Raw genomic sequence first — 24,910 nt, forward strand, 5'->3', positions numbered from 1 at the left:
CACAAGGTGAGCTTCTCTGTGTGCTGGGTTTAAATTAGCAGAGGTGTAACAGGTGGGGTCACATGGGGATGGCCTCAACCGAGACCTTAGGTTCATGTCACACTACAGGTGACCCCACTGCATTATTTTCTCTCTCTCTCTCTCTCTCTCTCACACACTCCTACAGACCCTCTCTCATGCACTCACACACACCCTCTCACAGATTTATACTCCATTTCTCACTCTCTCTCTCACACACACACACACACACACACACACTCCTACAGACCCTCTCTCATGCACTCACACATACCCTCTCACAGATTTATACTCCATTTCTCACTCTCACACACACACACCTACAGACCCTCTCTCATGCACTCACACACACCCTCTCACAGATTTATACTCCATTTCTCACTCTCTCTCATTCATACACACACACACACACACACACCTACAGACCCTCTCTCATGCACTCACACATCCCTCTCACAGATTTATACTCCATTTCTCACTCTCTCTCACACACACACTCCTACAGACCCTCTCTCATGCACTCACACACACCCTCTCACAGATTTATACTCCATTTCTCTCTCTCTCTCACACACACACACACACACACACACACACACACACACACACACACACACACACACACACACACACACACACATATAGGTTTGGGTGGTGATTTGGTACTGGCAGAATTACATTTTCTTTTGTTCAAAAACTGCATAAATCCATGTAAAATTCTAAAAATACCACTTTAGAAATAGAATCAGTCTGACCTAACGTTGGGAAACAGACAGACTTTAACTTCGATGCGTTATCTCTGAGCTGAGCTGATTGTTAAAAGCTATCTTGAGAATGTAACTTTAAAACAGTTCTGGGATTTAAATATGAAGGAATAAAAAAAAAGATCATTCTAAAAGATGAAAGACTCAAGCTAAAATTTGTTTAATATTACATTCCATGCCACTGCAATCCTGTTGCTTTAAATTCTGTGTCATATGATTTTGCTCCACAACCACTTGAAGAAGAAGCAGCATTTCGAAAGTTAGTACCTCTAAATAAATCTGTTGGACTATAACCTGATGTTGTGTGACTTTTAAATCTATGTTTCAGTTGCCAAAACTTAACCTTTAGCCCTAAACTGGCCCTCCTGAACAAGTACAAGGGGAGTTTGGGAAGAACAAAAGAAAACATCTGTGACAAGGTGAAGGTAATTTCAGATTGAATGATTTCATGGAACAAAAGGAATTGGGGCATAAACGTCAAAGGGAGTGATAACAGGACAAGTAGAGAAACAGAAAACATATTCTTGATGAAGTGTGAATGCAGGATATTAGTCTTCCAGACACAACGTAAAGAGGTCAAAACCGATAAAGGAAAAAACTGAACAAGTGGAAAAAACTGAACAAGCAAAAAAAAAGAAACAAAATAGGGATCAAGATTATAATCTAAAATTGATGCATTCACTGTTAAATCCAGAAGACTGTAAAGCACCTAGATCATTGATGAAGGGCTTATGCACGAAACATCGATTCTCCTGCTCCTTGGATTCCGCCTGACCTGCCGTGCTTTTCCAGCACCACACTCTCATCAAGTACCTAGTCGAGACATGTGCTACTTTTCCTCAAGGTTATGTTGAGCTTCATTGATATTTTGGACAGGTCTTCCAAATTCCAGATGATCGGTGATCAAATGCACAACAAAAGATGCATGTCTGGATCTTGTGGAAGCCTCAAAGTACACACATTTCCTTGGGAATTGCCCAGAGAGATTAAACTTCTGAAAGACAATTCACCCGTACCATTTCCTCACACGTCCCAATTAGAGTTACCATCAGATACTTTGAACAAATTTACTTGGATTGCTATTCAGAAAAGATTAGACAAATTGAATTTTAATCTAACACATGGGTATCTTTCCTTAATCTTAATCTAATCTATTTCAAGTGTTAGATTAAAACAGATTAGATTAACATTAAGGAAAGATTATACAAATTAAAACTTAATCTAATAACTAGATAACTACAAAATTGACCTCAGTCAACAAGATCCAACTATGCTTTCCCTTGATCTGACTACCCACCTTATCCACATATCTACCTAGGACCGCACTTATTCAATCATTCAATAACACTCAAACTACATCTTTAAAATTTAACATACGGCAGCTACTGCCATAAATATAGGGTGTGCTTCATCATTCTCTTAACTCTACTCCAGTCTGACAGAGTTCCCAAATGAACACTGTACTGTACATTTATGTGAAAGACCAATTCAGAAAACGCGAGGAATTGAACAGCAGCAATGAATTTATGAGTGCTGCAGTAATCCAATTAAGATTGCCAATCATGCAAACATTTGGGACAGTATAGCAGGCAGAGGACAGAAAGGTCTGAACAGAAGCAAGTTAGAAAATAAGAGCCACAAAACATGAACACAATCACTCTCCACCAATGCCCCCAAACCTGACTAATACCCGTATTTTCCAGTTTCCTTTCAGATTTTCAGCACCAGGACTTTTTGTTTTATTATTAGCCGTTTGTGAGCTCTTATTAGCTCAGGCTGTGTTTCAGAACTATGTTAAATTGCAAAAATGAGTTCAGTAAATCTGACAGATTGAGAGTTTGTACCATTCCCAGGTTGGACAATGGAAAATAATCAGCTAGGGCTCTTCATCAACCATCTGGCACTCACATGTTGTTTAAGGGCAGAATCATGGTTTGGTCCTTGCAACTTCTTATCCAATAATCTGCAATCAAGGCTAATTTATGCAGTCTGTTCAGCAAGATATCAGAAGGGCACAAGCATTTCATAAAATGAGACAAAATTAAAAATAGACAAGGGTGTAGCTGCAAACTTTAGAAGTAATACTGGCAACTCCTGAGATCAGATCAGCTGTCTAAAGTTAATGTTATGTGGTACAAGAAATTTTGAAAGTTTAGAAAACACTGGATGGGCTGGGAAGCAGGGAGGATCCTGGATCAGTGGTGTTGGAAGAACACAGCAGTTCAGGCAGCATCCAAGGAGCTTTGAAATCGACGTTTCGGGCAAAAGCCCTTCATCAGGAATAAAGGCAGTGAGCCTGAAGCGTGGAGAGATAAGCTAGGGGAGGGTGGGGGTGGGGAGAGAGTAACATAGAGTACAATGGTGAGTGGGGGAGGAGATGAAGGTGATAGTCAGGGAAGAGAGGGTGGAGTGGATAGTTGGAAAAGGAGCTAGGCAGGTCGGACAAGTTGTGGGGACAGTGCTGAGCTGAAGTTTGAAACTAGGATGAGGTGGGGGAAGGGGAAATGAGGAAGCTGTTGAAGTCCACAGGAAGCAGGGAGGCAGAGTGAGCAGATCTGACTTCTCTAATAAATCATTCTGCAAGCTGAGGAAAAGGTACAAACTACATATGAATATTGTAAATACCTAAGATATCCATTAAGCTCAAGCATAAGCTAAAAATCACAGTTCAATTCAGTTGGATAGATAACACAAGTCATTCATCAGAATCAAGTATTGGCCAAACAACTCACTGGGATGTTGTAAGGCATTTATTATATATCGTCTATTAATCACTGAAATAGACTGAAAACTCCATGGAATATTGCTACTTATTTATAATACATAATCCATCAGACCTAGGCAGAGGCTAAACTTCAATAAAGGAACTAGAAGATGAGACACAGTGCTGAAAAAGGTCCACCACTAGAGTTTTACAATTGGTCTAGACAAAGCAGAGGCTAAAAGGACAAAAACAATTGATATACAAATTACAACTTAACCATCAGCCTGTAATTTCAGAACTATCCCCCCCCCCCCCCCCCCCCACAAGCTCTTTCTTTGAATACACAGCAAAGGAAAACTGTAAAAATCAGCAGTGTTTTACAAGGATTTGAAGTTAGATTTCACATAAAGCCAAGTCCCACATGAAGCTGGCTCCAGAAAATGGGTTTCACATAGCTTTCTAACAGAAAGCAAATGCGCCAAACCTACAATTGACAGTGGCTGGCAGGACCTTATTTATAACTACGTTTCACTGGCACCCAACCTCAGTTAAATCATGCAACTGACTGTGCAAAACTTGGATGTCTTGAGCCATGTCCAAGATTTAGCCCAGCATGAAAGCAACTTAATTATATTTTTCTTACAGTAACTACGGTGAAGTAGACAGCACACAGACTTCAGGTATTCTATGACAAGACTAAAATCCGTTATGCAAGTCCACCCAATTTAACAAGTACCTGTATTCTCTTTCAGAAGCAACTACATTTAAAGTTTACACCAAGTTAAATAAAAATTACACTACATTTGTTTTCTAATATAAATTCTGCAATAAACAAAATATATATTTTGAAAATTGTTAACAATCTAAGAGGCTTCAGAACCAACACAGCTGTTGCTATGCTGTGTCACAATGGCAACACTGCCCCCTACTGTATCAAATTAACACTTCAGCAAATCTTGCTGAATTGCTGATATCCAGGCAAATTAGGTGGAACCAAAATAGAAAAAAACCAGGCCACTTGCGAATGACATACCGGTCTTATTCATGACCTTATATCCCAAAGCCAACTCAATGCATTCAAATGACTCACTCACACTTATGCTGCTACAGAAACCCTCATCTACACCTTAATTGCCTGAAGCCAAGGTTAAACTAAAATTCTACAATCCGAGACTGACTCTGTTCTACCATCAGTGGGAATCCTTCAGGCAATAGGTTTCTGCCCTCAAATTCTTTTTCCAAATATGACCTTATCATTTTTTTTCTCTTCACTGGTATTTAGAGGTAACTTATTGCTTCTTATTTAAAAGGCCACGCATTCAAGTTCCACTGAAATGACTAAGTATAAATGCAGCTGAAAATGTGTTGAAATGCAAGTCAGCACAAGTGCTGTACTGAGGTAGTACCACTCTGACAGAGGTGTTACCTTTCAGTTGAGACAACAAAAGCACCCATCACCCTTTTGGATGGATGCAAAAGATGTCATGGCACTTTTGAAGAAAAACCAATATTAAGTCTTCAACCAACATGACAAAAACAGATTATCCAGCTGTTATCTCATGGCTGCTTGTGGGAGCTTACTACATGCACATTCACTGACCATTTCCTCCAAGACACCAGTTACAACACTTTAAGTGCCAACATTATTGAAATTTTGGTATAGCCTGATGTCTGCCTTGGCTTCAGGCAATTGCAAGCATCTAGTTTTATTTTCTAAATCTTTCTGTAAATTCTCTTTCAATTATTCCTTCAAATCACTCCTCCGCAGAATTTTTTAGACATTGCCCAGTGTCAATGATTTTAACATACTTTTAACGTACTCTGATGCAGCTATTAACTCCATAAGCTATGCTGGACAACTGCAAGTTACTGCTGACTCTCAGTATAGTCAGACAGGCAACCATTGAATTCAGATGCCCACCAAACATCCTCTTTGGAATAACCTAATCAATGGAAGATTGGACCAAGTGTTATTTTGTCTGAAAATAAGTGCTTTTATAAAGCAAAGGAAAGTTATAAAAAAGCCATTATCTGCCACTGAAAGTAGAAGCTACAAGATAGTAAACCGATGTAAATGAGCAACCTCCTTGACAACACATACTTACCATCCCAAGATCATCAAATCTTCATAAAAGCATTATAAAACTAAATTGGTAAACACACCACACAATATCAGAACAAATGATTACAAGTTTGGACAGAGAGATAGTTTTTAAGAAATGGTTAGAAAGAGGACAAAAAGGTACAGAGACACAGAGAGCGCGAGAGACACTTGCAGAAAGAATTTCAGAACATGTAGCTTCATCAGCTGAAGGTATGTCTGCCAATGATGGTGCAGTGAAATTCAGGAGTGACAAAAGAACAGAATTAGAGGAATCACATATGAGTGCTGTAGGACTAGAGGAAGTAACAGAGACAGGAGGGCATGTGAACAGAAGAATTTGAGAACAAATATTGAAAATTTCAAAAATTGGGGTATTGCAGGAGCAGGAATCATTTAGTGAGCACAAGGGTGAAATTCAAATGAGAATTGCTGCAAGTTAGGATACAGGTGGCAGCATCTTTGATAAGATCTACTTTATGGTACTATAAAAATATAGGTAAAAATATATGTGGGGTTACACAGTTCCTCACATTCAGAATTTGGCTGAAATATGGATAGAAGCTAAGCTTGCTTTATTATCCCATTTAAAGATGATTCAAAGAAGGCAAAAAATATTATAGGACCTGATCTGATGACTCCTTTAAAGCTAATAAGTACCAAGTGATGCAGTGTCTTTAAAGGAAGGCTTGTGAGCAAGTCCTATTGGTCGGAGGGACTAGCACCAGAGTGCACAGCCTTAGATGAGAGTAAAGGGAAGATCCTTGAGAACAGAGACAAGGAGAAACTTCTTCAGCCAGAATGGTGAATCTATGGAATTCAGAGGGCTGTGGAGGCCAGGTCAATGAGTGTATTTAAAATTGAGATAGATCGGTTCATGAATATCTAGAAAATCAGGGGTTACAGGGAGAAAGTGGAAGAATGGTGTTGAGAAACTTATCAGCCATGATGTAATGGCAGAGCAGATTCGATGGGGTCAATGTTTAATTTCTACTCTTATGTCTCATGGTCATAGTTACCTTCATCTGTGAAATTTTTTGAAACTTAGTGGATAAGATTCGCAAGTTATAAAGGGAAAATGTTACTCAGATACTTGCTCCTAATTGCTATTAGTTGGCCCTGCTAGAAAATTACAATATGAGCAGAGGTTTTTCAGATCCTTGGAATTCTATCCTGCTCGCAAAAGGGAGAGTTAACTGCTGGTCGGTAGAGAAGTTCAAGGAACTGTGTGTTTGAAACAAATAACCTGGCTATTAAATGAGCTATTAGGGCTATTTGAGTTTATGCACTATAATTCATCATGTAATTTGAGTTTGATATTTAGAAAATACTAAACCTTATAAATCTTGAGTCTACATTCATGGTCGAATGGAGCACAGGAGCAAAAAACCCTTTTACTAAATTCTGGTAATTTAGTAGTAGTATTCCTTAAACAGATTCTGTAATATTAATGTATTAATGGGTCCATGCACCTGTCCAATGCTTTGGGATTGGAAAAGCTTCTTGTTGTTTAAGAAATGGGCTACATTATGACTGGTACTTATAAGGACTACACAGAATAAGTCCCATTCCAGTGACTAGAGGGACATTGCACTGGATTACATTTGTTAAATCACTTAATTTCGTCTGTCAAATGATCTGTTGTACATTCCCAGCATTTTTCTGTTCGTATTTCAACATGCTTTTCAGTTGACAGAATCACAAAGGATCACGTATGAGTGATTAACATGGAGGTATAACTTGTGCAAAGCAGTTTGTCCCAATATTTTACATTGAGTTTACATGCTGCAACAGCAAGATGCAAATTGTCAAGTTTCAATTGTAGACACATAATAAATAGAATAGACAATGCATTATGGAGACCAGTCAATCACTATTATACAAAATAAATGTTCATATAGGAAAGATACAACACAGATACACAGCAGACAAAGCAAAAAAAAAGGAAAAGACAAAATTGTTATGAATGCAGATGGCTATCTTCTTTTGAAAAGAAAAAAGATATCTTGCCACAGAATCCTACCGAATATTTAATCCTGAAGTTTGCTCCACATTCTCCCAACTTTGCAACTTAGCCAGTAATTTCTAAAATAAAAAGAAATACAGTAAAAATCTGGAAATCACACCTTGATGAAAAAATTTTAACATTAGAAAATAACAGCATTATACAACTGTACAGTTCAGAGAAGGCCAATCACTGGTGAACCAACTTTGAAGCAGCTATCCAATATGACCTTTCCCCATATTCTTTTAAAATCCAACTTTCTCAAATATTTATCAACTTCCTCTGTATAAAGGCAATGACAAAATCTGTTTTATCACTATTCAGAATAAATTGTTCATTATTAAAAAATTTTTATCCTTTTCTATTTTTCCTAAATGAGCCTCTTAAAAGATAGTTAACTGCTCCTGCAAATAGGAAATTAGGGAGCTCGGTCGGTAAAAGAGTGCCTCAAATGAAGTAACCTCCAGATTATTCTCAATGCCAAGTGCAGAACGATAAGGCAAATTGAATGTTGACTGGAAAAATAGTGCAGGAGGGAGGAGGGCTTTATTCCTGGGACATGGTAGTGCTTCCAGGGAAGATGGCAACTGTATTCCTGAACAGATCCAGGGCATTTTGATAGTGTGCTGGAATTAACTTGGCAGCTGTGTGTGAACCAAGATAGGATACTGAATACCAAAGTTTGCAAAATGCTTGGAGAGACAGAGAGAATTAGTATGGACGACAGTGAGTTAGTGGTGAACTCAAAAAGAGGAGAAAGTAATTAAGTCTAAACCAGGGTCACTGAACACAGACATGAATGCATGGCTAAAGTAAATCAGATTTCAGTAAGTTACAAGTACAGATTACCATGTGGAAAGATGATGCTGTGCCAGTAGAGGCCTGACTTGACGAAGGGTGAGACTGAGTTTAAATATTCCTGGGTCCAGGTATTCAGAAATGATAGAAAAAGAAAGGGAAAGGGAAAGTGAGAATGAGGAGTGGCAATTTTGTTTCAAAGGAGGGTACTGCAATGCTTGAGAAAAAAGGATGTCTCAGAGGATTAGAAAACAGAATCAATTTGCTAAGAGCATAGACCATCAACTATTGGGAAGGATGAAGAGGAATATGCTGTCACAAAATTACAGAGAGATGCTAATGTTATAGAGTAATTATAATGGAGGCCTTTGATACTCCAAACACAGTCTGGGATACTGGTAGTGCAAGGGGCAGCAAGTGGAAAGTGTTCCTAGATGGTGTTCAGGAGACATTTCTACAGCAGTATGCTTCCAGTCCAATAGTAAAAGGATGCACTGTTGAACCTGATTCTTGGCAATAAGGTAGGCCGAGTGTCAGTGGGGGAGCATTTAGGAGATAAGTGATCATGGCATCCATAAAGTTGAGAATGACAACATCATTCCAGCGTTTAACAAAAATCAACTGGGGAGAACCAAATTCAATGGGGCAAGATACAGTGGTGAGAAAAACTGTAACAAAACAATGGGCTACTTTTGAGGATGGTTCAGGTACAGTCAAGGTATATTTCCTCAAAAAGTAATGGCAGACAAATCCAGAACTTCCTGGATGATAAATGAAATTGAACTTGAAAGAAGAAAAACTGGGTTTATGATAGATGACTGGTAGAAAATCAAGAACCAAAAAGAATGCAGAGGTACAGAGTGGAGGCAAAAAGCATATTCGGAGCAGCTGAATACTGAGAAACACTGGCAGCCAATATAATGGGGAGTCCCAAACTCTTGTATAGGTATATTAATATAAAAGTGGTATGAAGAGGAATGGGGCCAATTAGGACCAAAAAAAGCATTTCATATGGAAGCAGTGACATGGCTAAGGCATTAAAATGAAATCTTTGCATTTGTCTTTACTAAAGAAGGAGATGCAGCCGAGACCAAGAAATGTTGGATGGATTACTAGCACTTAAAGTTGACAATGTATCAGTATTGTAGACTAGGACTAGATGAGGTGTAACCAAGGATACTAAAGGAAATTGCAGGGGCACTGGCCCTAATCTTTCAGTTTTCCGTAGGCTCAGGCGAGGTGCCAAAAGATTGGAGAACTGCAAACATCATGCCCCTGCACAAAATACATTGTTAGGATAAAACCTGCAAATTGCAGACCACTCAGTTTAACCATAGTGATGGAGATGTTTCTTGGGCTGGAATTAGAAGTCACTTGGATTTCTAATAAGAAAACCATGTTTAACTAACTTGTTGGAATTTGAAGATGCAACAAAGCGTCGGTGACCAGTGCTCCCTCTAAGTTGCATGATTGCAGATGCTCTGAGGTTCTGCGCATGCCACAATAGACGTGCTGACAGACTTCTGTGTTCATAGGTCGCTGCTGTGTACAGGCCTCAGAAGTCCATACACCGAACAAAGAACTAGAGATATTGTCTTCTCAAAGTCATTCGAAACAGCACCAAATAATTGACTTATGAGAAAAGATATAGCTCACATGGTTACAAAATAGCCAAGTGATATCTGACATTGAATATTTTTCAGGCTGAAGGAAGATTTGTAAAGGATCAGCATTCGGACCTTTTATTTATCCAATATATAGCAACAATTTAAATCTTGACAAATTTCAAAGTTTGCAGTTGATACAAAACTTGGAAGCATTGTAAAAAGTATAAAGGAGGACACTGCAGAACTCTCAATGACCTAACCAAATTGGTGGACTGGGAAAATATGTGGCAGATGAAGGTCAATGCAAAGATGTGTAAATTGATGTATTTTGGTAGGAGGAAATAAAGGGTATAAAATAAAGAGTACAATTCTAAATGGGGTGCAGGAGCAGAGAAACCTGGATGTATATGCACATGGATCAGTGAACATGGCAGGACAGGTGAAGATAGCAGTTAAAGGATACAGTCTGAACTTATAAAAGACACTCTTAAATCCCAACTAAAGTATTGTGTATAATTCTGAGTGCTAAAATATAGGAAGGGCATTGGAGAAACTGCAGAAGAGGTTCACAGGAATGGTTCCAAGACTGAGAAAGTTCAGTTTAGGTGATACGATTGGAAAAGTTAGGATTGTAATCCTTGGAATGAAAGTAAATAACAGTTTTCAAATTATTGCAAACAAGGCACTTCACAATTCTGAGCAGCTCTTTTGGTTCTCCATTTAATTTTCCCTGTTTTTCATTAAGAGAACAGCTTTTACTCCATCCTCTCTTATTAACTGAAAGCCTTTCATTCCTGGTATCAGCAAATCCCTCCAGTATTCTCTGCAAATGAAACCTTTCCCATAGTGAGACATTGAAAACCATATACAACATCATGATTTGAGGAACCAATATGTTTTGTTTTAGTTGCAAACTCAGTACAGACTGTGAATCTGTGGAATTCATTGCCCCCAGGACTGTGGCTGATCTGGGACAGTGAGTAAATTTGAGGAGGAGATGGAATTTAATAAGTAGAGTTGAAGGGTTATGGGGAGTGGGCAAGAAAATTGTATTAAAGCCAAGATGAGGTCAGCCATGATCGTATCAAATGGCAGAGCAGGCTCGAGGGGGTAAATTGCCCACTCCTGCTCCTCGTTATGCTCTAGTGAAAACATACACTCAAATCCATCAATAGTATAGCTAACTGATCCAATGATTGCAAGATCCTCCACCTTTCCTAGACGGGATGGGACCATTCACAACAGATTCGCCACCGACGATTAGCCACTGTCCTTTGTCCACTGAGGACGCTTAGCCACCACCCATTGGCCACTGAAGACAATTCGCCACCACAAATAAGTCGTATATTTTGAATATTGGTGGTAGCATTTACTTGTCTTAATAACCATTTATTTTTGTTAATAGATTTTTTAAAATTTAACAACGTTTAAAATGTTGGAGAACAAGCATCTCTAAACTATATAAAATTGTCGTTATATTGGTTAAGGTGGTGTTTGCGTTGCATTGTTCTTGAATATGGTGAAGAGATTGTTTGGAATATCTTAGAGGAATAGCGCATAACTATCAAATGAACTGAAATTTCATTGTTTAATATTAATGTGAGATTTTACTGCCATTATAAAGATTTTTAAAATATATTTCCTTTTTCTGGTTAAAGTTTGTAACTCATTTTTATATATAAACCAATAAAATGATATTTATTTTACCTTTTTTTTAATCAATATGTAGTATGTAGTTGTATAAATAGAGGGGATTGAGAAGTATGAAAGAACAGGTGGGTGGGAAAACAATCAGTACATATATATATATATATATTTCCGGTGGCGAATAGTCTCCAGAGATCAAACAACCCCAGTGGAGAAATGCTGGTGGAGAACTGGCAGTGGCTAATCATCGGTGGTAAATCTGCCGTGGCGAATCGTCACCAACCCTTCCTAGAATGGGAAGGAACAAACTATTTGATGCATTTCACCTAATCATGTTATGACGGTCATATTATCTGGGAAGGGCACAAAGAAAGAAACAAACTAAATGAAATAAACATTAACCTCATTTTCCAATTCCAGAGCAACCTTCTCTTCCTTTAACTTCTCGAGACGTTCAAGCTTTTTACGAAGACTTTCTAATTCTTCCTTCAGCAGTGAATTGTTATCTTCCACCTCCCTGTTTGTCAAAGATAGGATTTGTTTGAGATATAATCCCATGTTTCATTCTTTACTCCATTACCAGCATCGAAAATCTTCCATAAAATCAAAATACAAAAACACTGGAAATCTGAAAGAGAGAGAGAATATTGGAGAAACTCAGCAGATCTGGCAGCATCTGTGGACAGAGAACTTCTTCAGTTCTGAACAGTAGTACCAGACTTGAAATGTTAGTTCTGTTTCTTTCTCCACAGATGTAGCCAGAAGTTTCTTCATCCCTCTTTAGTATCAAAGATCTTATTTCATTTTGCAAAGAAGTTGACAGTTTCTCTCAGAAATGGATAATAGCTCAAAAACGTACAGAGAGCATTTAACCATATTTGATGTAAGTGTAACAATTCTCCAGGACCAGCTGTGCAAGTGATCTTAAACTTGAATACAGGTACATTACAAAGCAGCATTGTACAAAGGTTCAATGAGAATACACCATATTCACAGATTAGTCTCTTATGATCAAATAGGCTGATCTGAATTTGAGGGATATCATGTTTGCCTTTAATTCAGCATATTTCATGAAAATATTGCATGTTATAATCAAGATGCTTCACCAGAAAAGTGACTAATCAGATGATCACATTTATTTACCTGCAATAGGCATTCTTCTCCTTCAGCTGTCGAAGCTCTTTCTCCAGTTCAGGAATTCGACCTAGATCTGACCGCATGTTCTTTACAATCACAGAGTCTTGTTCTTGCTGAGTCATTTTATTCTCTAATTCCTGTAAAATTAAGAAACCAGACATAAGCATTGGAATTTTTAAGCTTTATTTTCTCATTTTCATTTTGCCTTATATTCTCCAAATAATGTTCCAGGCAACATGATTTTGTGGATGCAAGCAGTATCATCATACTTCATCCAACTTTTGAGTTCCATTGTAGTCAATCATTCAGTAGTAAATCATGATGGATTACTCAAAAACAGGGAACATTACTGCTAAATTCAATCTATTCTCACTCTCACTTATTACAACAGTAGCCAGTGGATAAAACTTGGAAACATAAACAGTTAATGATCTCTTCCCCTTCACACATTCAAAGTTCTCAGGTTTGACTACAGCAGTCTATTGGTACCCACAACTGAGTAAAGCTCAATGGGAACTGAAATATGAGCTCTTAGTCCACGTGGTTTAAGTACTTCAGCACCAAAACACAGAGTATATCACAAAATCTTACTGAATCACCATTTTACTCAATTACTGAAAAATGTGTTGCTGGAAAAGCGCAGCAGGTCAGGCAGCATTAAAGGAGCAGGAGAATCGACGTTTCGGGCATAAGCCCTTCTTCAGGATTCCTGAAGAAGGGCTTATGCCCAAAACATTGATTCTCCTGCTCCTTTGATGCTGCCTAACCTGCTGCGCTTTTCCAGCAACACATTTTTCAGCTCTGACCTCCAGCATCTGCAGTCCTCACTTTCTCCCATTTTACTCAATTACTCAAGCCCTTCGTCAAGCAGCTCATTTAGCAACATCCATTACTCTGCAATGACAAACAGAATATCCTGTTCACTTTCTTGAGAACAGTGAGAATAATCAAACTGTTGCTCACCTTCAATTTCTGCTCATTCTCAGCATTAACCACTTGAGCTGCTTCAAGAGTCTGAATCTTTTGCACAGCCTCTTGCCACTTCCTATTTTGGGAAAGGAGACAAAATTTAAAACAAGTTAGGTCACAGAAATCTCCAAAAATAAAAGAGGTAACATAAGGAGATTCCTTTTGTTTTAAATTTCAGTTTTATTTTTTCATGGGTCTATGAATCTCTACCACTCTTCTTTGCAAAATTTCAACAGAGTCTTTCTTCTGTTCCTACGTCTCAGCCACATACGTGAGAAAAATTCCATTCAATCTCCTTCTGAAGCTGACCTTAACTAGGGCAGTACTAACATCGTACATTCAGCTGAAGTTTCCCTAAGTTAGGGCAGTCAACTTTTACTTGGATTCCACTCCTAAATTTTATACCTCTACAGAAAATGATAGATCAAGTTCATTTGTAAAGCCCACAGAAATGATTGGCCTTTTGACATTTACTATCTTGGCTCACCTATGAATAATGGTCACGGCTGAGGCAGCAGAGGACAACTACACCAGTAAATCCAAACCTAGAGATGCAGTCTATTTAACAAAAGACAGAGACTGCAGATGTCAAGCCACGCCAGGATAATGGAGACAGCAGCCATTTCAAACTGCTCTGTTGCCTGATGATGCTGAATGAAGATAATGGCAGTCTGTGGACTCTTATGGGACTAGGACGAAAAACTGAAGGCTTGCCAGTTGCATTGGAACCAAATTCCAAGATAAGTCAACACCATCAAGAGGCAATGGGAGATAAAATGAAATTGCAAAGAAATTCTTTTGTTTTAAGATTTTAAAAGTTAATACATTTGTAGCTTTCTTTCCAGGTTCAAAAACTCCAACTACATCAAGAATGGTTTTGTGAATGAAATAGAGATAGAGATAGAGATTAAAACAATCAGTATAATTCTGCTTAATGGTACATATAATGGTTTATTTTTGGACTTACTTGTGTTGCACTTCCACTTGCTCATGTAGCTCCTGGCGCTCCGTGTGCAATGTTGTCAGCTGCATTTCCTGAGCCATCTGTTGCTGTTGCTGTTCTGATATCTTAGCCTTAAGGACATCAATCATCTACATTATAGCACAGAGAAAACACCATAATGAGAGGAAACATTCAAACAATCATGTCCAAACTTCAACTTGCAGGAATATGTTAACCATTGGGGGTACGTCTTTTATTAGTTAATTTTGCACACTTGTAATGGAGACATAATAGTATTTTAACTTTTTGAAACACCAAATGGACAAAATCTCTGCCTGACAAATGTTAAATGTTGTGTAACTATTGCTATTTCAAAGTAAATACAAAATAAGGAAAGCACTTACTTGTTGTCAGCCATAATGATATAAAGGGTGGATGGTCATAGGAGCATACTTATAGAGTCTGCTCGGTCATTCAATCATGGCTGATAATGTTTCTCAAACCCATTCTGTCTTGCCTTGTCTCGTCTCTGTAACCCTTGACCCCTTACTAATCAATAACCTATCCGTCTTAAATACTCACAATGACTTGGCCTCCACAGCCCTCTGCAGCAATAAGTGCCACAGATTAACCACATTATGGCTGAAGAAATTCCTCATCTCAGTCCTAAAGGGTCGACCATTCACTTTGAGGCTGTGCCTAGTTTCTAGTTTCTCCTACTAGTGGAAAGATCTTCTCCATGTCCATATCCAGGCATCTCAGTATTCTGCAAGTTCAATCAGATCCCACTTTATCCTTCTAAACTCCAAGTATAGATCCTCAACCACCCTTAATATGACAAGCCCTTCATCCCCAGGGTCATCCTTGTAAAAGTCCTCTGGAATCCTTCCAATGCCAGCAGATCCTTCCTTTGATATGGGGCTCAAAACTGCTTTCAGTATTCCAAATGTGATCTGACCAGAGCCTTATACAGGAATGTATTTCTCCTCGTTTTCTAGTCGTCTTGAAATGAATGCTAACGTTACACTTGCCTTCCTAACTGCCAACTGAACCTGCATTTTAACTTTAAGAGAATCCTGAACTCAGACTCCCAAGTTCCTTTGTGCTTCAGGTTACTGAAGCTTTTCTCCATTTAGAAAATTATCTACACCTCTAATCTTCCTACCAAACTGCATAACTTCACACTTTCCCACACTATATTCCATTTACCAATTCTTTGCCTACCCTCTTGTGGTGAAAGGGTTAAAATTATGTCCCAATACATGTGTGAATCTTATTATGAATATGTTACCGGAATGGAAGGTGTTGCTTAGTCTTGCCCTGTTGTTCGCATGAATATGTTACCGGAATGGAAGGTGTTGCTTAGTCTTGCCCTGTTGTTCGCATGAATATGTTGCCGGAATGGAATGTGTTGCTTATGGTGTTTATGCTACCAGCCTTGATAAGGAACAGACACTGTCAAACAGGATGTTGCAAGCTTAATTGGTTCCAGCTGAAACTCGTAAAGAGTCTTGCCCTGTTGTTCGCATGAATGTTTAGATCTCGAAAGAGTATATAAGCTGGGAAAGTCCCCAGTTCGGTAGAGTCTGCTCCGGGTTACGTTTAACCGCCGAGCGTGGGTTGTTGGCAACCGCTCTACGAGAACTGACGGCTCCCAGTTCCGGTAACATGTAGAGTGAGTATAAACCAGACCCGTTGTAAGTACGAGACCTGGTTGAGGCGACACTGCGGGGAATAAAATACTTATATTCTAGCAAACTCGTCTCTCAGTTCTTTTCTCCTGGTCTGTGTCAGACTACTCTCCTGCGAACCCGATCCTTGAGAATTTATAAAACATTTTTGGCGTAGTCGGCAGGATCAATTGCAATTGGGGAGAGATTTTGATACAGAACAATGTTTGGGAAAAGGACTAAGAAACCAGAAGAACAAACTGTGGAGGTCCCAACCGTCCCGGGATGGCAGGGACCGTGGCATGACGTGGCAGTTTGTTTGAGGAATGGTGGGGGGCGACCGGAAAACTGGGAAGCCGAGGGCGAAGGAACCCCAGTGTCGCTGCTGTCTACCCTTGAGAGGATCCCAGTCCTGCCGAAGAACCCCTTGCCTGGGGTACAGCGGAGGATGTGGGCAAATGGTGGGGAGCGACCGGAAAACTGGGAAGCCGAGGGCGTAGGAACCCCAGTGTCGCTGCTGTCCACCCTTGAGAAGATCTCAGTCCTGCCGAAGAACCCCTTGCCTGGGGTACAGCGGAGGATGTGGGCATGTGCGGCGGCTTGTAGACAACAGTCAGACAAGCGCCAAAAAGCTGAAGCAGAATTAGCCCTCCTGAAACATGAGCAGGGACTCAGTTCGGGAGATGCCTCTATGTTGAGGCAGGAAATTATGAAGTTAAAGGCTGAATTGACAGCATTAACTGAACTAGCAGGACGAACTATTATGTATCTGTCTGCTAAGAAACGGAAAGAGAAAAGGAAGGTCCCTCGAACCCCGGACCCAGTACAAGTACGGGCGTTTGTAGCCCAGTTAAATAATGGGGATCGATGGGATATCGACCATTGGGACGGAAATATTTGGGGAGATTCAGATGATCAGTATGAAGATGACCCACCCGTACTCCAGGCTAAACCAGTAGTTAGGAGAAAACAAGTCCAGAGACGCATCCCGGTGCAGCGGGAAGTAATGTTAGATGGGGAAGGGAATCCCATACGGAATGAACAGGGGGAGGCAATTATGCATGAATTACCGCGGGCTCAGCCTCCTGCGGAATTGGGATTTTGGTCCCGGAAATTGCCCCCGGCAGGGGAACGATACACCCCCTTTGAGAAACAATTGTTATCATGTTACTGGAGCTTGGTGGAAACTGAAGCTCTAACTATTGGACATGAAGTGATCATGAGAACAGCTATTCCTATCCTCCCGTGGGTACTCAGTGACCCCACTACCCACAGGATAGGAACCGCCCAAGAGAGCAGCATTATCAAATGGAAATGGTACGTGTCAGAAAGAGTGCGGACTGGACAAAAGGGAGTGTCAGTCCTGCATGAGCAAGTGGCGGAGGCCCCTGAGGAAGGGGAAAAGCGGTTTGAGGTGATTGAGTATAAAGAATCACCCGTCAAGATGGGCAAACGGTATGATGAACTGACCCTGGATGAACAAACCACGGCTTGGTTTGTAGATGGGTCAGCCCAATGGAAGGCAGGACAACGTAGATGGAAAGCTGCCGCTTTTAATCCGAAACAAGGTATAACCCTAGAAGAACTAGGCGAGGGGAAAAGTAGTCAGTGGGCAGAATTAAAAGCAGTACATATGGTGGTCATGCAAGCGGGGGTCATGGGAGTTTATTTGTTTTCTGACTCCTGGTCAGTGGTTAATGGCATGACCCAATGGATGCCAACTTGGCAGGCCAATCAGTGGATGATCCAAAATAGGGAAGTATGGGGTAAACAGTTATGGGAAGATATATGGGAAAAAGCTCAACACCTGGTTATATACATCACCCACGTAGATGCCCATACATCTCGAAATGATGTGGAAGCTCTACATTATCGATATGTGGATGGTATCGTCCGAACCATGAATGTGCAAAGGGGCACCTCAGTGGACCTAGCTAGATGGGCACACCTTAAGGCTGGGCACTGGGGAGTGCAAAGAACCTTGCAATGGGCTCGAGACCGAGGAAAAGATCTTATGGTAGATGATGTTAAGACTGCAGTAAACCAGTGTGAGCAGTGTCAGCATCAACGGTAGGGAGTGCCCCAACATATGATGGGACATATACACCGAGGAGAGGGACCGGGACAGAGCTGGCAAATGGACTTTGTGGGTCCATTACCTTCCTCACAAGGATGTAACCATATATGTACAGCTGTGGACACTATGTCTGGGGTTTTGGTAGCCCATCCCTGTCGACATAACAACCAACAGGCTACCTTACGGTGTTTAGATTTGATCGAACAATTTTATGGATTGCCCATACAGGTCCAGAGTGACAATGGCTCCCATTTCACAGGAGGGATGGTGAAGCAGTGGTGTCATGATAACCATGTGGAGTGGATTTATCACGTGCCCTACCATCCGCAAGCTGCGGGACTTATTGAACGAATGAACGGGCTTCTAAAATCCTCCCTGCGAAAGGCAGGAGGATGTAATAATTTAACAGGTTGGAAGAAACAATTGATTCGGGTAGTAAAGCAAATTAATAACCGCCCATTGGGAAACGGGGTGACGCCCTTGAATCGGATGATACGGGTGTGTGATACCCCAAAGGCACAGCCTATTAAAATGTGGAAATTTGCTAAGGAAGCTAATATTCCCGTAAGGGCCACACCGGCTTCGGCTGGACTGGACTTACGAGCGTTAACTACACAGACTTTGGTCCAACAAAAACCTACGGTGATTAAGACCGGATTAGGATTGATTTGTCCCCCTGGAACCTATGGGCATATCCTCCCGCGATCGGGATTGTCACTAAAGGGGATTGATGTAATGGCAGGAGTAATTGACGCGGACTACCAAGGAGAATTGGGAGTAGTCCTGGTCAACATCACATCTGAACCTTATGTGATACAGAAGGGAGACAGAATAGCACAATTAGTTATTAAACCATGTAACCTTACAACGGTGGAAGAGACGGGAGCTCCCGTTAAGGTTACTGAGCGTGGGACGGGGGGATTTGGGTCTACTGACACTAAGGGTGCCAAGGTATGGGTACGCCAGACAACTGGTCCCCCCAAACCGGCAGAGATCATAGCCCAAGGAAAAGACAGTCTGGTCACCATTATGTATCCTGGGGAATCAGTCTGGAGGAGTGTGCCAGCTCAGTCGTTGGTACCCTTATCGAAACAAAATGTAGGTTGGAAAATTAGTAGTGAGGAACGACAGCAAGATGATTTTAAGTGCGCGGCAAATCAATGGTGTACAATTTTAGATCTCACGAGTGATTGTCAAATGTATACTTGTGTACGATGTTATAAGGGGAGAAATGTAACTTTGATAACCCCTAACTGTACATTGATGTTGAATGCAACGGTGAATATGTGTCATTGGAATATAACCGCTCGTGAATGTGAAAGCTCAAACGGGACACGATGGAACATCACGACTGGAGATGAGGACATCTGGATCAGCAATGGAACAGTTATTCAAAACCGGACTCGAATGTTATGGCTGATCTTGGTGCGCCCTAACGTCTCTGACGCGCACCGCACACAGTTGGCTCCCATTAGGTCAACTTGTCAGCAGATGGCCCAGGCAGTACTGCACACTGATGTTCACTGGCAGGTGCGGCTGCCGGCTATCCCAGAATGCCAACATAAGAGGAGGCGGCGTGCATGGTATGACACTCTGCTGGGAGGTGCAGGAACTGTTATGGGTATCTCGAATGCTATTGACTCTGAAGTAACCCGTACTAAATTATCTAACACGGGACAAGCCACCTCACAAGGACTACACACTATTGGAAGATGGATGCCATCCGTAATGATGACTCAAGGAGAAACAGCTAAAATATTGATACAATCCCTGCAATGGGAACTAGATGTCTGGGGTGCCACCCAGGAACTGTTTGAGAACATTACAGCTCAGTTAAATTGGACTGCCTGTCATATTAACATGTTGCATGCACAGATGCAGAAAGAACGATTCTTGCGCACGGTAACATCCCCTAATGTACAAGCTTGGAGGGGAATATGGAATGTATCCGAGAAACTGTGGATGATGACACATCCAGAGAAAACATGGTGTAATACAACTATGTGTAGAGGGCATTTTGTTACCATGAATGTAACTCGAACTGTTACGGTCTGTCAATATTATGTATTACCAGTGATTACATCTTCTGGATATTATTTTCTGAAGACAAGGGAGCAGTGGTTTAGCCCAGATACCAATATTACCTATGATCTGTCCGCTTGTGAACAGACTGATCAGGGAAAAACTTGCCTACTGATGGACAGATATCGGGACCCTTGCTTGACTAAGGGAACGGCCCTGTGCGAATGGACTGTTGAAACTCCAAGGGACATGATGTGGCAGATTGGGCCACACACGCTCTGTGTGGCTACCAATAACCCACATCCTACGCTTCCCACAGTACCGTTCTCAGGATGCCTCTCAAATGTCTATCAGTGGCAATGGCAGAATCAGAGCTATCTGTTAACCAATTATAGCAGTGCTCACCACTTTACCAAGGTGCAGTGGAAAGTGCTGATGAATCCTTGGAACATTTCCCTGGATCGGTTTAAGCAAGCATTGGACCGATCCGAGGAGCTTAAGCAGATATTACGAAAGCATCAAACCAATGTCACCAAGGTTACAGTATCTACCTTTAAACAGGAGGTAGTACACGCTGCCCATGTAGTGGAAGTAGAGTCAGCTCATCATTGGTGGGATATGTTGAGTGGTATGTCCTCCACTGCGGGGAAGTTCCTATTCCCACCCTTATCGATCCTGGTAGGAGTCCTGGTGATCGTAACATGCTGTAATATCCTGACTTGCTTGTATATTTGGCGTGTACGTAGACGCTTGTTGGAAAAAATATATATGGGCATGATGTAACACATGTATTGGGCCAATCAGTGGAATGTGGTGAAAGGGTTAAAATTATGTCCCAATACATGTGTGAATCTTATTATGAATATGTTACCGGAATGGAAGGTGTTGCTTAGTCTTGCCCTGTTGTTCGCATGAATATGTTACCGGAATGGAAGGTGTTGCTTAGTCTTGCCCTGTTGTTCGCATGAATATGTTACCGGAATGGAAGGTGTTGCTTAGTCTTGCCCTGTTGTTCGCATGAATATGTTGCCGGAATGGAATGTGTTGCTTATGGTGTTTATGCTACCAGCCTTGATAAGGAACAGACACTGTCAAACAGGATGTTGCAAGCTTAATTGGTTCCAGCTGAAACTCGTAAAGAGTCTTGCCCTGTTGTTCGCATGAATGTTTAGATCTCGAAAGAGTATATAAGCTGGGAAAATCCCCAGTTCGGTAGAGTCTGCTCCGGGTTACGTTTAACCGCCGAGCGTGGGTTGTTGGCAACCGCTCTACGAGAACTGACGGCTCCCAGTTCCGGTAACATGTAGTGTGAGTATAAACCAGACCCGTTGTAAGTACGAGACCTGGTTGAGGCGACACTGCGGGGAATAAAATACTTATATTCTAGCAAACTCGTCTCTCAGTTCTTTTCTCCTGGTCTGTGTCAGACTACTCTCCTGCGAACCCGATCCTTGAGAATTTATAAAACACCTCTCCACCAGTCCAAGACCTTCTGCAGCTTCTCAGCTTGTTCAACACTACTTGGCCCTCCACCTATCTTTGTGTAAGTGCAGACTTAGCAGCAACTTCCTCAGTTCATTTGTCCAGATTGTTAATGTAGATCCCAAATAGTTGTGGTCCCAACACTAACCCTTGATAAAACCATAAATTCTACTTTATCATGTACTTCTAAGGGTTCCATAATCGCATCCTGAATACTGACGTCTAAAATCTTATCAATACCCAAGGTCTGACTAACCGGCCTATACCTTCCTTTCTTCTGCCTCCTTCACTTCTCAACAGCAGTATTACATTAGCCATTATCCAATCCTCTGGCACCCTCCCTGACTCCAATGATTCCTGTAAGATCACCGACACCTCTACAATCTCCTCAGCTATCTCCTTCTGAAATCTGGAGTGCAGTCCATCTGGTCAGGGTGATTTATCCACCTGCTTCTTAGTGATGGCCAGTATACTGATCTCTGCCCCCAACTCTCAAAGTTCTGATATGCTGCTGGTGTCTTCCACTGTGAAAACTGATGTAAAGTGCCTATTCAGTATCTCTGCCATTTCTTTGTTCCCCATTACTACTTCTCCAAGCTCATTTCCCTATGGTCAAATGTCTACTCTTGCCTCTCTCTTACTTTTAGGTATCTAAAAAAATCTTCTTTAATATTGCCAGAAACTTTCTCTCATACTTCCATGTTGTTTTTTTTTTTACTTATCCTCTGCTTATTTTTCCCAATCCTCTGGTCTCCCATTAATCTTCACCACATCATAATGATTTTTCTTTTGCTTAGCATTTTAGATTTTGCATTGACTATGTTCTATCGGTTGCAGATTCTGTTCTTTACCTGATTAGCTTCAGCAAGCTTTTCTTCTTTTTCTTGGAGCTTCTTGCTTTGAAGCCCAAGGTCCTCTTTCAATGACTTATTCATATCAATCTGGTCCTTCAACTTTGTCTCAACATCTGCCTCCTTCTCCCGCAGTTGTTTTACCTGCGTTATTAGTTCCTGGTTGCGATCTGCCTCCCGCTACATTAGAAGGGAAAAAACACAAAATAAGATACTTCAAATAAGAATAAATTATTCATGTAGGACATTAATAGTTCTGATTTGAAATCAATATAATTAAGAACACCAAGTTAGCTTTCATGGTCAGTTTGGGATAAACAAACTGCAAGAACCGCACATGCCGCAAATCTGAGACAAAAACAGAAATTGCTGGATAAGCTCAGCAGATCTGGCAACATCTGTGGAGAGAAATTAGTATTAACCTTTTGGGTCTGAGGAACAGTCACTCGACCCAAAACACTAACTTTGATTTCTCTCCACAGATGCTACTAGACCTGCTGAGCTTATCCAGCAATTTCTGTTTTTGTCCTTCGAGATAGACAAAACTAGCTTCTCAAGCTCAACTACTTCCATTGCATATAGAGACAAAAACAGATAAATCACATTCTGCAGTTCGGTGTTTCTACATTCTCAAACTTGTCACTTGAGAATAGTGAGGAAGTAGATCGAGATTTACAGGCTGAGGAAGAATCTGACAAGCCACAAAGTGAATATTCTTTCCTTATTATAAAGGTTATGTTGCTGGAATGATGATCTAAAGGCCTAAACTAATAATCAAGAGGAATAGTTTTCAATCCCACACTCTCCTAGCACCTAACAACACTGCAGCACTGACAAGAGAAAGAAGACAACTAAAACCAGAAAACTGTGAAATGTGAAGAATGTTTGATATCAGAACAGTTTGGAGACCTTCCTAGACTAATGTCAGTACCTCATAGTTCCAAGAACTATTTTGTGCTGCTTTCTCCAACTCAATCCTAGCCCGTTTATGGCTGACCTCCATCTTCTGTTTCTCCCATTCCACCTCTAGAATGCGTGAATGGGAACGAACGTAGTCAGCCTGCTCTTCAGCCTGATAAACACATGGCAAAAAAATGTTAATACATTAACTTTTTGGGGGAGTAAGATGGAGATATATGAACTGTATTGAAGACATTAAGAATGTAAGAAATAGGCACAGAATGGGTCATATGGCCCTGCCCCACTATTCATTAAGACCAATGGTTGAATCATCTCAACTCCACTTTATCTCCATTTTTCTCAATTTTCTTTGATGCTATGGGCCCTTGATGTGCTAAGGAAAATCCTAGAAAATGTTCCCAATGACATGCATTCTGTTTGTTTCTGCTCTCCCATCATCCACATTTGCCCACCCCACCCATTTCTTCCTCTTGCTTCCTGAAAGCACTCTTCAAGAACTATGCAGTGTTCTATATTTCGCAGACTGGATAACCCCAAATGACAGGTATGTGAACACGGAAAGATTAGGGAAGACAAATGTAGGTTCCATACAGTAAGAAACTGGAGCAAGATTGTAATGGGGAACAAACAGATGGCAGACAACTAAGTACATATTTTGGTTCTATCTTCACAAAGAAGGACACAAGTAACATCCCAAAATTGTTGCGGAACACAGCATCTAGCAAGAGGTTGAAACTGAAGGAAATCAGTATTAGTAGGGAAATGGAATTGAGGAAATTGATGAGATTAAATGGCAGTAAATCCCAAGGCATGATAATCTACATCCCAACGCATTGAAAGAAGTGACCATAGAAACAGTGGTTATCTTTCAAGATTTTAAAGACTCTGAACAGTTTCTATGAATTGAAGTATCGCTAATATAACGCCACTGCTTGCCATCATCACAGTGGCACAGGGCTAGCATGGTTGCCTCACAGCGCTAGGGCCCCAGGTTCGATTTTAACTTCATCTGCAGATCCTCCATCTGCACTATTGGGATTCCATGACTATTTGAAAAAGAAGAAAACAGAGAATTATTTACCAGTTAGCCTGACAATGGCAGTAGGGAAAGACTACAATCCATAATAAAAGATTTAATAGCAGAGCACTTGGAAAAAGTGTACAATATTGGACAGTTGCAGCATGGATTTATTG

At 40.7% G+C, this 24,910-nt stretch overlaps 1 protein-coding gene across 2 annotated transcripts in view; it reads right to left on the minus strand.

The window, feature by feature from the left end:
• mrm2 (mitochondrial rRNA methyltransferase 2) overlaps positions 1-24,910 on the minus strand; it is a 940,693-nt gene that overhangs the window by 880,977 nt on the left and 34,806 nt on the right. For both annotated transcript variants that reach the window (XM_087997732.1, XM_043711819.2), the window contains 7 exons: positions 23,727-23,867; positions 22,796-22,975; positions 14,718-14,842; positions 13,745-13,826; positions 12,788-12,918; positions 12,047-12,161; positions 7,611-7,672 (listed from right to left, as the gene is read on the minus strand). In XM_087997732.1, coding sequence (XP_087853858.1) covers positions 7,611-7,672; positions 12,047-12,161; positions 12,788-12,918; positions 13,745-13,826; positions 14,718-14,842; positions 22,796-22,975; positions 23,727-23,867 — 836 coding nt within the window. The remainder of the gene's footprint in view (positions 1-7,610; positions 7,673-12,046; positions 12,162-12,787; positions 12,919-13,744; positions 13,827-14,717; positions 14,843-22,795; positions 22,976-23,726; positions 23,868-24,910) is intronic.

Source organism: Chiloscyllium plagiosum, unplaced genomic scaffold (genome assembly GCF_037043375.1).
Source record: "Chiloscyllium plagiosum isolate Xiang-an unplaced genomic scaffold, Cpla_swu_hap1 HiC_scaffold_20, whole genome shotgun sequence".
NCBI classification, from domain to species: Eukaryota; Metazoa; Chordata; class Chondrichthyes; order Orectolobiformes; family Hemiscylliidae; genus Chiloscyllium; species Chiloscyllium plagiosum.